Source organism: Podarcis bocagei, assembly GCF_964188305.1.
Source record: "Podarcis bocagei genome assembly, chromosome: 14".
Lineage (NCBI taxonomy): Eukaryota > Metazoa > Chordata > Lepidosauria > Squamata > Lacertidae > Podarcis > Podarcis bocagei.
Genome location: NC_138139.1, coordinates 29296613 through 29309256, shown reverse-complemented (window position 1 = coordinate 29309256; position 12644 = coordinate 29296613). Strand labels below are relative to the sequence as shown.

Genomic DNA, 12644 nt, shown 5'->3' with positions numbered 1-12644 from the left:
AGGCTTGCTGTAAGCAAGGTGGGGGTGAAGGACTAGACTGGTGGGCAGGCATGGTTTGGGGGAAATGGATCATGTCCAGAGATTCCCCACCCCTGCTCTCTAGGGTCAAAAGGCTGTTATTTAATCAGATGCTTATGGGAAGATTTAATTTTAATTTGCCAAAAAGCAATAAAACCATCAACCTGTAAGAGGTTGCTATGTTTTCTTTCTTCCTATCCCCTCTGACTTGCCCCCACTAACAGCTACAAGCTTGCAAATGGATATGTATTTGAGGAGCAAGCAAGAATTGTAGTCAAGCAGAGATTTCTTTCCCCAAAAGAGCTTCTTTGGCTCACTGTGTACCCAAACTACAGGGAGCCTTGTAATGTTCTGTAGTCTTCACACAAGTAAACACCGCCATAGCTCAAGCTGTATTGGTGACTTTAGAAACACACAGCAAAACATGAGTAACCGAAACATTGGAAGACCATTTCTATAAACACTCCTCATTTAACTACCTTCCTACAGACAAAAACACACAGTGCCACTGTTGTTGATGCTCATTCTGAAAGGTAGTAAAAGCTGGGCACTGGTGTTGGCTAAGGAACAGCTTTGCAGAAATGAGCAAGATCAACTCATGCACTGGAGTCCTAAGGGTTAGAGGAGCTCAGCACTCTCAGATAGTGCCTCCAAGTTTCTATGACACTCCACCTACCTTGTACCCGAAATACTTTGAGAACATTAAATTATACATAACCAGGGAAAAGCAGGTATGGCAAAGTTTATACCATATGTTCAATATTAAATCTGCACAAAAAATATTTTTATACAGCAAATGGTTCTCCAGTTATTCATATCATCCAGCAATATGCAAGGGGGAGAGGTTACCGAAGAGAAAGCCTGCCCTCATCATTTTGTAACCCAGAAACTCAGCTGCAGCTTCAAGAGCCAGCTTAGTTTTTAAGTAACCTCTATATTCAACACAAGGATTCCCAGAGAGAAAAGCTCTCTCCTAATAAAAAGTTCTAACTTCAACTGTCAAATTAACTCGAAACCAACCCTGAGGTTAATATTCCTTACTATTTCATACCATTGATTAATGCTGTCGTCCGCTTTGTTGCACGTTTCAGATACTGAAACAAATGTAACCGCTTCTGCACAAACCCCTGCCTGTACTGACCGGAGTTTCCTACAACACCAGTGATGGCTGTGGCTCTTCTTTCTCCCAAGCATCGTCTAGTTGGCCAGCAGGTCCTTCAGACAACAACCTGTCTGAGCATCTTTTAGAAGCGTGTTCACTACGTCGCTGAACTGGTTGTCATAAGCCAGCTTGTAATACACATAGATGTCATCGCAGTAGGTCAGCAGCCGCTTCAGGTTTTTCAGAGCAGGCTCATTGGCTGTGTGCTGCTTGAACCTGGAACAGAAGGTCACAGAGGGGTTAGACATAAGCCTCGTCCTCCACACTCTGCCCTCGGACAGGATCCCACTTCTACCTGCCAGCTAAGTGCAGCAAGGGAGGAAGGTGTTGCCCTTGGGACAAAATGGTGCCCAGTGGAGGGAGAACTCTACTTTCAGTACATACAGTATGACTGCATCTTACCGGGGTGGGGGGTTGGTTCCAAGGGTCCTATATAAACCTTGGAACTGCTCCTGTGTGAACCTTCTGGAGTGGGCCCTGCTTCCCAAGCACGGCAGAGAGCTTAAAAGCTCTCCACTTTGCTTGTATTTCAACTTGCAGGATTGCAACCTTCAACCGAGGATTAGAGTGAGGATCTCGACTCTACAGAAAGCCTGATTTGGGGAATGTCTCCCACTGGGAGAAGTGGGCTGCAAATGGTTCCCTTGGACTCACTTCCGGGCTATTTCCTCAAAGGTGCTGGTCTTGAGCAGGCCACGCTGCTTGTACTCCTCCAGGTAGCTGAAGTCTCCCTTCAGGATCACGTGCTGATACAGGACCTCAGCCCAGTCTGGGATGAAGTCGTAGGCCTCAGCCACAATGGCAGCCTGGGGAGAGACGGAAGAGAAATGCCAGCTGACATCATCCTCCCAGGAATGTGCACTGTGTTCTTCCATCAATAGGACACCACAGGCTCTTGTGATGGTGCCTGGCATCCTTACCTGGTAGAACCTGGGCAGGGACATGATACACTCCAGCAGGCTCTTCCTGCTCAGATTGATCAGCTTGGTGCTGTGGCTGCTGTTCAGGAAGTGGAGTTGCAGGGTGATGAGCTTTGTCAGCCTGTTGCAGCGCAAAGACTGGCGCACACAGAAGTCCTAAGAGAAGGGAGTCAAAGATGCACGGATGAAGCTGAGTGGCTGCAACTGCCTTCCCTTCTCCACACACACACTTGCAAACATCTCGCTGGTCACAGCCCTCTTCTCACATCTGATGCCAACTCTGTAACTCTACGGGACACATCAATCCCTGAAGCAAACACTAACAAGGCCCTGCCGCTCGCCTTTCCACCTTCACTCAGTCCCACTCCCAACTTGCCTTGGAATAGCTTTCTGCAGCATCTATGTAGAGGGTCAGGGCTTTCATCAGGAGCTTCTTCAGATTGGGCACATCCTGCAGGCACTCCTCTGAAAAGGAAAGAGGTGTTGAATACCTTCATGGGGAGAAGGCAGCAAATACAGAACCAAATGCCAAATCCAGAGGGAGGGAAGAGAGGTAGCAAGTGAACCAAAGATGTATCCACCAAAGCTAATCCAGGCACCTCAGTGAGGACTCAAATGATAGGCACAAAGCAAGCAGATTATGCCTTTCATTAGATCAACCTAGGCTGATTCAGGGCATTGTGTACTTTCAGGTATAGGCCTCCCTAATGCCAAGTTTTAAACTTGCTGTGGCTCTACTGGCCACTGCCTGATTTTTCTGAAATTTAGGCATATCATACACCTTACTGAACAGACTCCATGTGCTAAATTTCATACTGCTAGGACGAACAGTCAGTTTTAGGGACCAGAATTTTGGGGTCTAGAATGATAGTTGCTTCCTTAAACTATGGAGCTGCTCTCGTGGTTCCATCACATCTTCTTCACAAGCGGTGAATAAGGAACCAGGGTGTTGAGCACCTGTTATCCTGGGCAGGTGGGCTCTCTGCATGTCTGGAGTATACTGGCTCCTCTTTAGCTGGAGCTGATGAGAGTTGTAGTCCAAACTATCTGAACAGCACCAGGCTGGCAAAGGAGTTCATTTCTCTTCAGACAGACTGCCCATCTACCCACTACCCATTCGTCTGGCAACTTACCCCACGGCTGGGATTCAATGAGCTTCAGCTGGGTGTTGGCTGCCGCCTCGTGGTTCTCCCCAATCTCTCGGCACATGCTGAAGCAGAGGGCAATCATGTTGTGCTTCTCGCTGTCCCCCGGGCGACAGCGCTTGATGTAGTCCAGCAGAGCTGTCTTGAGGGTCCCGCTCTGCCAAAGTGGGAGGGAGGCAAGGAGTGGATGTGACAAAGAGGAGTTGAGAAAGCTTGCAGCTGAGAACAGTGGAAGCTAGAGCTCTCAGGCAGAGCCCCCAGCCCCCCCCCCCAAAAAAAAAGTGTATCTAAAAAGGATTAGAAGAGCTGGAGCCACAAGTGTTAAGGAAAGGAATAGCTGCATTTCAACAAGTGAGAGAGAAAAAGCCACTATGAAAAAAGGAGTGTTTTAGCTTTATGGCTTTACTAAGCAGGGACATTCTGAAGTGGGGATGCTGTGACTGGAATGATGATTTGGCAAGAAGGTAACAAATGGGAAGACTGAAGGCACTGCGGGGGAAGCAGATTGGAGAATTGAGAATGAGCCTTCAGATAGAGAAATACTTTGAGCTGCATACAACTGCCACCTGTCCCAGGCCAGTCAAGTTCCCTTCAGAATAAAGAGCCAGCACATATCCTGGCTTCAACCTCCCTCCCTTGGATCACTCAGGATGATAATCCCCATGTGATGGCAGGCAGGCAGACTAAGCCTCATCCACATCCTGCTGAAAATAAAGGCTTCAGACTCAATGACACATTTACATTTGGATTCCCTCTATTGTCCCTCTCATGGAAGGGTTGGAACTCTTGAGAAAGGATGAGGCAGATTTGCGTCTCCTGCACTCACCGGATCCAGCTTTTTCCTCATGAGCACCTCAAAGTAATGCTTCTCGTGCAGCAGGTCAAAGATATATGTCATCTCGTTGTATCTGCCAATGCCAGTGAGAAGCCGAACCTTTGGTAGGGAGGAAGAAGAGATAAGGACTTGTACAGCAAGGCAGGCAGAAGGGCCTTACTCTGTGTCATCATGCACACCGAGGTAAGCCAGAAGGTCATGGCAGCCGCCACCACCCCTTCTTAGGGGGCACAACAGAAGTCTGTGGAAGGTTACTGATCAGCCATTTCCAATAGATGGTCAGGGGAAAGCAAAGGCAGCTTTCCTGCCAGGCCAGGGGAAGCCAATGAAGGCTGCACATACTGCTTCTTATAAGAGGAGCTACTTGCTAACATCAATGCAGAGAGCAGCAGAGCATGAACCATCTCTGGGAGTCTTTGACCTGCCACTACCTTCCTTTTTCAGCAAAGCAAGGGGATGTCTTGGAATCGGCAGGACCCTTCGAAGGCCTGGGGTGTGTGGGTGTGGGTGTGTCCCTGCAACCAGTTCACATTTCCCACAAATAGGGCAGCTTTAGAGCAGTCACGTACCACAAGGCCATATTCTTCATTGGGTGCCAAATGCTCCTCTGTGAGCAGCCGGGCAGCTTGCAGAACCCGCGTGATCCCTTCCATGTGACAGGTCAAGCTGAAGCAGTTGTGGGCCAAGATCAGCAGCTCTGTAGCTGAAAAAGGAGGAAAGGGGTTGTGGTGTTTGCCTCCTAGGTGGGTCATAAGGAAAGGGTTAAAATAAGTGTGATGTGATTGGCCAGTGAGAATGCAAGGAGGGAATAAAAGTTAGAGTGGGAGTTTTTGAAAGTCAGTGGAGTTGAGTTGAGAGTTGAGTTGAGTTGAGGTTTGGGAGGCTTAGGTGTGGGTTGGTAGAGTTGTATTGTGAGAGAGTGAGAGGAATTGTTAGGTGGAGTCAGATAGATAGTTGGAATAATCAGTCTGGAGTTGTTAGGAACTAAGAATAAGAAACTGCCAAGTAAAATTAACTGAAACTATAAGCTTGTTCCTGCATTTAAAAATAAACTTGATTATTTGTTTATGTTAACAACTGACTGGACTCCGTGCGTTCCCGTGAGATACGGGGTGGTGGCAGCGGAGAAAGCAATCGCAGTGGCGGCACAGGGTCAATAGACCGTCAAACATCCGGGGGCCCTGTGTGTGATCGCCACAGGGGTCTTCATCAGCAAGCACATTTTTTGCAGTTTTGCAGGTGCTCTCCAATACAAGGGAGACCCCCTCCCCGCCCCAATTTAAATTTCTCCCTTGGCCAAAGATTGTGTGGCATCTGGTCCCTCAACTGCAAAGTGGAACAACAACTGTCACTTTCACATACACTGGACAGGGACAGCAGCTCTTGGAGGCAAAAGCTCCTCAGATGCTCATAGACAAACCTGTTCCCTGCCTTGAGGACAGCTAGGTGAAGTCAGAGGCTACTCCCTTTCCCCCCAGAACTGCTAAATGCTCTTTTATGAAAGGCTCCAGCAAAAACCTGTACTACTGCTAAGACAGATGGAGAACGGCAGCATGTGGGTCAAACCCTTCACGACCACAGCTCCAGCTTCCTGGCATCAATGAACATGATCGAGGGTGGGGTGGGGTGGTTGCATTTTCCAAATGAAAACCACACAAAGACAGCAAACAGAAAAAGGGCACCCTCCTCCTGAGGCCTAACCCCACCTATGTTTATGTAGAAGCATAGTCCTAAGAACCTGAATAAGATCTGCATTCAAGTAAGCAGGCTTTGGATCGCAGCCTTAGCCATGCAGCATGCTAGTGTGCTGTTACTGGATGTTTGATCCCTGGCCAAAAAGGATCCTCCACCTGCCCATCATTGACTTACTGCATGCAAGTTCCCCGTGCGGCACAGATGAGATCTTGTCCAATAGCTTCATGCCAACCAACGTGTGGTCCTGGCACAGTTTAGCCAGCTGCAGGAATGCCTGGCTCTCCTCTGCTGGGTTCAGAATTTGCTTTTGTTCTGTATATACAAATGACATATTGGTGACAGGATATTCTCCAGCTGACAGGGGGAAGGGGAAGAAACAGCACCACCTCCACTCCTGCCCAAACCCAATCCTGAGTCTTTCCGCCTCCCCACAAGTTATAGGATTATTCTCCTTGGTCAATAACAACAAAGCAGGACTCACTGCCTTTCCCTTGCAAAGGGGCCAGCAGCTCTCGGGTGACTTCCTCGGCCACAATCTCTGCCACGGTTTCCAGCTCCATTCCCTGTGTAGTGACAAAGGCCTGGGCTTTTTTGCACCTGTCCGGCTGCTGAGAAGACAGGATCACCCGAAGCAGCTTCTCGGAATCATGGGCAGAGATCTCACTGAAGGGACAGCCCAGTTCCTGCAAAAGACCATGGGGAAGTCTTACGTCTGGGATCCTGAGGCGTCTCCTCCTCAAAGGGCCCCTCAGTGCCATGCTGGAAGGCAAGGCCCCCACTGGAGAGATCCTGCAGCTCCCACCACTGTAGCACAATGGCTGCCCCTCCCCAGTTCCCAACCCGCACTCACCTTGGACAGCTCAAACAGGCAGAGGACCTGCCGGCAGTAGTTCCGCCCGTGGACACATTCCGCCAGCAGGGCCTGCAGGCTGCTCACCACCTCGCTCTCTGGGCCTGGACCTCCTACAAAAGACCAGGACTCAAGGCTCGAGGCTGAAAAGGAAACAGAGACTCAGGGTAGCAAGGAATGAGCAGGCTGAGAGGGTTGCTTGGGCAGGGGGGAAAGACAAGACTGGAGATGGACAGGGCAAAACTGGGAGGAGAAAACCAACACTGGGTGGGATAAGGGCACATTTCTTGCTCTTCTGAGCTCTGGAGGCCGGAGATTTTTAAACACAGGGATTATTTAGCTGTGATTCCTATATTGCAGAGGACTGGTTTAGATGACCCTTTGGGTCCCTTCAACTCGACACTGCCATGATTCTATGACAAACCTGAGCATTGGAAATGTTCAGTGGTTCTCTACTGATCAGCTGCCGCCTTCCCTTCTCTTCCCCCCTCCCAATTTTTGAAGGAAAAACATTGCAGCAGTTTTGAATGCAACAAATGGCAAAGTTTGAGATCTAAGAAACACCTACATTTCTAAAGAACGGGCAATGACAAGACCCACAAAATGGCAGAGAAAGGAAGAAATGGCCCAGGAGGGTCCTCTGTGGACTCCTGAGGAGAGATGCTTTTGTCCAATTTGCAGCTCCAAATGCTCCTGCTACTTACTGCTCAGAGATTTTTTCTTTGAAGAGTCCTCTCCCCCTCCATTATTCTTGTCCTTCGCCTCCTCTCTGTCTCTTGCTGCAAGGATGGCATGAACCTCTGAGTGAAACTCACTCCGAAGGACTTCTCCAGAGGCCAGCACTCTGCAGTGCAAGACCAGCAAGACATCTCGGCTGTAGAAGTTAAAGTACCGGCAAACCCGGCTGGCCTCGTGGATGCTCCCCTCGTCCAGCAGGCGCCCAACCAGAAAGCTCAGCGATTCCACATCAGCCGCAGAAAGTGTGGCTTGCAAGGATGCATTGTGTGAGGGCAAACCCTCCAGCTGCAAGTACTTGGGCACGTTCAAGGCAGCCAGCTTGGAAAAGGAAAAATTCTTGGCTAAGGAATCAAAGGACACTTCACCGCTCATAGAAATCTGGTGGGAGAATCTGTGCTTGGCCTTCTCAGGGCCCTGGTTCAAGGTCTGCTGAGCGATGCGGCAAAGCCAGATTTCTTTCTCAATCCCTTCCAGCTCCTGAAGCGGAACCGGATCGCTTTTAGCTAACCAGTGGCCAGCCAAGGTCAGCAGAAGTTGCCTCTCCGAGATGCCAGATGTTCTCCCCTCATCCAAGGACTCAGACAGAAGGTCTGCCTGAGCTAAGAAGAAATTGGAGGCCGCTTGGGTTGAGATTGCATTTCTCATATAGTTTTCGTGGCATTTTCCCCAGAACTCGATCCTTGTCCGCTTCTGAGGCCAGTGGCCAATTTGTTGCAAGAGATGAATATTCTGGAGGACCTGCAAAACACACAAAAGATCAAAGGGATTCTCAGCCCCATCTTTCCATGACAACCAATGAAAGGAAGCTGAACTACTGATTCACCAGCTATGGCCATTTGTCGATAGGGAGAGCCTGGTTGCAACTCCTGTTTACATAACATGGGACTGCTCTTGAGAACTGTGTGGAGATGGAAGATAATGACAAATGTAGCTGCTAGCATACTGATGGGCCTGATGGCTCAAGAACATGTACCTACAGCTTTGAGAGACCTGCACTGGTTGCCTGAGTCCAAGGTGATGGCTTTGACAGATAAATACTTGCGGCAGCCTTTGGCTATGTGCAATAAAACTGACTGAGACTGAGACTGAGACAGATAAATACGTATTCCCCTCTCACTGCCCCACAGCAGGAAACTACAAGCACCTCATTCTTGGTCCCCAAGTTCCCTTACTTACTCATATGTAGCCAAAGGCAGCACCGGATCTGGGACTGAGCCACCAAAACTAGAGGCTGAGTCCAATAGATGGGAAAGCCACATTCTAATTGTGCCTTGGTTGGAGATGGAACATAATCAACCAAAACATGAGTTGTCAAAAGGTTAGCGCACCTCTTGGATCACCACATTGTCCACAGGCAGCTCTGCCAGCTCTGCCACCTTCCGTGCTATTAGGAAAGAGCTTTGGTCCTGCAGCTCCTCCAGAATTCTTCTGCACTCCTTCTGGAAATTCTCTGGGGTGTAACTGCTGAGAATGGCACAGTCAATGGAGACAGGAGAGTCCTTCAAGGTGAAACTGAGGGCACTCAGCTTCTTCATATCAGGCCCTAAGCACAAAAGCAGCCCAAAAAGAAACAGGTCTTTAACTGGATAGTCTGTGCTTTAATGACACAGGTTTTTCTGGAAAGGAGCAAAGAGGATCCCCATCAAGCTGCCCATGCTGTGGCCCTTTGCTGAGCAACAGCTTTGGCAGAAGTGAAGTGGAGGGCAACAAAGGGAGGCCTAGGAAGGGAGGTCTTTTTGGCTGCAGAGCCCCAACTAGGGGAGGCCCACTTGGCATCAGTATTTTTATTTTATTTTAGACACCAGACCAAAAACCTTCTTGTTCACCCCAATGCTTTTAAATTGCTGACGTGCTGCTGTTACTTCTAATTCACTAGTTTATTCCCATGTTTTACTTCTTCTATCTTTAAAGTTCACAAGCCAACCTGGGATCATTTTAGATGAAAGGTGGTATAAAAATGAAGCAGAAGACAATCATCTCTCATGCAGATCAGTCCCTGCCTTTCTAAGCAGCACTGAGAATGCACATGATGGACAAAGAGAGAAGTGACTGGGTTTCCCAACATGCCAAGGAGAGGCGGGACTTGGAAAGGAAGGGGCTGCTTTCACACATGTGCATCCCTTTTTCTGGTCTTCCAAACCTCCTGGATTCCCATCTTATTTCCATGCCCCGGAAACCAATGATTTGACTACACTTAAAAGCAGAATGAACTCAACAGCTGATGCTCCTTTACTACCACCTCCTGAGGGCTGCCTGGTATCAGGCACTGAAAGCAGATTTCAAGAGGAAGTCTTGGCTGTGCAGGTAACAAATTACTGACAGGGAACCAAAGGAAACTGTCCTTACCGTGAGGGAGAACAGTGTCCGTATCTGCAAAAAGCTGAAGGACCTTTCCCAGCTCGTACTGAGTCCTGCACTGCTGGAGCATCAGCTCAAGAAGAAATGAAGCCTGCGACACCAGCCAGGGCACAGGCAAGAGGAGAGGTGGACCTTCGGGTAAGGCTTGCAGCTGTGCAAAAATCATTTTGAAAGTTATCCAAGTGCCAAAACATGCCTCTCCCCCACCCTCTCCTTCATCTCTCTGACAAAGTAAGCCAACTTGTACAATGCAAAGAAGTCGCGTGGTAGGGAACTGGGAAGGACACACCCAAGGAAGAAGGGTGGGCAGCCATACGTGTGTGCCCGCATGCTCAAACAATCCTTCAACTGGAAAAATTAAACCTCACACACTCAAGAGAAGACCATGCTCTAGCCTAGAGATGCTAGCTACCTCTGTAATTAAAGAGTTGGTTCAAAAGCTTCAGCAAGCAAAGGGAAGGGTCTGCTTACTCTTGAGATACTGGCTTGGAATGCAAGGAGTCTGCTCTGCGCTTCGCTGTAGTTTCTGTAGTCCATGCACAACTCGTACAGCTCCAGGATCATCAGCAAAGGGGAGTCCTGAATAGATTGATGCGAATTTATGTTCAACATTCTTCACAAGTGTTGCACCATTTATTTATTTAAAAATACACCTCTGACATTGAACACCCCCCCCCCCAATCTAGCTCCTGAGGCTCTGAAAGTGTAACCACAGCAGGGGGCAGAAATTGGACCATTTCCCTTCCTTAACTTGGAATGGAGGGTTCATTTGGGCGGCTCCATGTGCAGTCTCCATGTCTCGTGAAGCTTTCAGTTTGAAGAAATCACACACACACACACACACACACACACACAGGAACCCGTTACATTTATTTTCAAAGGCACTCTAGAAAATGTGAAGCAGCACAAGTTAAACAAATGGAAGTTGCATGCTGGGGCGGTTTCTGGTGCACCTAGCAGAGGCAGCCCAAGTAATATCAGGTAAAGGGACTTAAAGAGTTACCTTCAGAAAGAACTGAAAGCCGCGAAGAAGAGTTTGGATTTTCTGCCTCTGGAGAAGTGTCTGCCAGAGGGCGGCCAAGTCCTGAAGATCCCATTCATGGGTTTCAGCTGAGCCTTCCAAGTGGTCTGTCACTTGGGCAGTGGTGGAGCTATCCAAGGAAGTTATGAGCCAAACACAGAGGCAATGGATAATACTCGTGTCCTTCCAAACGGGTGAATGTGGCCAGAGAGGAGTGGAAAAGAGGTAAAGAAAGTTAGATACAAGGAGGAAGTGACCCATGTTGAGGAATGTACTTGCAAATATTTCTAAAATATCACACATACGGCCTACGAAAATAAATGAACAACAGAAGCACAGGGCCATCCTCAGAGCATTCTTACCTGGAAGCATGCAGCAAGGACGCTCAGGATGGGAGCCTGGTGTTTCACAGCTTCACCCAGAAGGTAATGCCAGGGACGCGGCTGCTCCTGACACCAAAGGAGAATGCGGAAAAGATCACTGGTGTGGGTGCCTGGCTTTTGCTCATGCCTCGGCCGGTGGGAGTTGCCACCCTGACCGTCCTCCAATGGAGTAACTGAGGACTGCAAACTCTCCAAGGCCAGCCTCAAGTGGTCCTGCAGAGGAGGGGGGAACTCCTGGAGGATGGGGGCAACCTGGGGAAGGGAAAGAACAAACTAGGTGAACAATATAAAGTGAACAAACAGCGCAAAGAGGCAAGCAGACAATGGTTTATCGAAGTCTTCACCAACTTGGTGCCCTCGAGGGACTGATGGGAGTTGCAGAACAAAGCACCTGGAAGTCTAGTTTATTGTCTTGAGCTCATGAGTCACAGCAAAGTGGTACATATACAAAACACAAATTAGAACTCTACTATATTAATGCCTTTATAGATTTGTACCTGTCTTTCTGCTGCCAGGGCAAATGAAGCCACATTAGTGATCTCTCCCCCTATTTCAAGAGCAATGTCTGTTCAAAGGGGCCACTGCAAAGACTAAACCCCAAATTAATAAAGACGGCCATATCACTTTTGCCTGAAGGGCTCCTTACCTCAGAGGGTTGGTAGTTGTACCTCTGGGCTTCAATGAGGAACTGCAGCCATTCGCTGGATCTCGCACACACCTTCAGGTATGACATGCTCAGCTTGAGGCCATGGAGCCTGCAAAACTGGGCCACCAGAGACCACTGCTTCCTTGCCTCGCTGGATGTCCTATGGGGAAGGGCTGTATTAGTTCTACTGAAACAGCCAGTGACTTAAGCTTCCACCTCCATAAAAAACACTTGCCAAGAACAACCAAAACCATCAAGGGACTAGCACAACAGCCCTCCAAAGAAAAGGCAAGTGAAGGCATAGAACATTATTATTATGCATGGTTTGCAGAAAACGAACACATAATACTAGACCACACTTAGGTCATCCAATCAAGATAAATGGAGGAAGAGTAGAGACAAACAAAAGGAAAGACATTGCAAGAATTTGCTAACATAAAACATAGCGATGGCCATGATCTGGGTTGCTTTGAAAGGGGTCAGCATTCACAGGGAACAAAGCTATCAAAGGCTACTGGTTATGACAGCGAGATATTACTACCTCCAGTGTCATTCCTATGAATGGCAGCTGCTATGGGTGGGAGAGTGCCATTGCTCTCGTGCCTCAGAGGTATCTGGAAACAGCACTGGATTAATTGGGCCCTTTGCTTCTTACACTCTTCTCTGCCCCTCCTTGCTTTGTGGTGTTCTTAACTACCCCTCTCCATCCCCTGTGATTCAAGTGAATGTGGAGATACAGGAAACTGAAACACAGAAACAGAATTTGGAAGGGGAATCTCTCTTTGCTAATATGCAGCTAGCAGGGATTCCAGGCTAAAAAGTAAAGGGGGTGGAGGCAGCATGCAAGCTATACTTGTTTTCCTCCTTTTTTGT

General features: G+C 48.5%; 1 protein-coding gene across 1 annotated transcript in view; it reads right to left on the bottom strand.

Moving 5' to 3' along the window:
* Positions 1-397: 397 nt before the first annotated feature.
* SPG11 (SPG11 vesicle trafficking associated, spatacsin) overlaps positions 398-12644 on the bottom strand; it is a 35618-nt gene continuing 23371 nt past the window's right edge. The window contains exons 24-40 of the mRNA XM_081171352.1: positions 11772-11931; positions 11105-11377; positions 10725-10925; positions 10193-10300; positions 9710-9872; positions 8692-8906; positions 7330-8101; positions 6626-6768; positions 6257-6458; positions 5950-6087; positions 4650-4783; positions 4072-4179; positions 3234-3402; positions 2477-2565; positions 2101-2256; positions 1835-1986; positions 398-1396 (exon numbers count right to left, since the gene is read on the bottom strand). Coding sequence (XP_081027478.1) covers positions 1216-1396; positions 1835-1986; positions 2101-2256; positions 2477-2565; positions 3234-3402; positions 4072-4179; positions 4650-4783; positions 5950-6087; positions 6257-6458; positions 6626-6768; positions 7330-8101; positions 8692-8906; positions 9710-9872; positions 10193-10300; positions 10725-10925; positions 11105-11377; positions 11772-11931 — 3364 coding nt within the window. The 3' untranslated portion in view covers positions 398-1215. The remainder of the gene's footprint in view (positions 1397-1834; positions 1987-2100; positions 2257-2476; positions 2566-3233; positions 3403-4071; positions 4180-4649; positions 4784-5949; positions 6088-6256; positions 6459-6625; positions 6769-7329; positions 8102-8691; positions 8907-9709; positions 9873-10192; positions 10301-10724; positions 10926-11104; positions 11378-11771; positions 11932-12644) is intronic.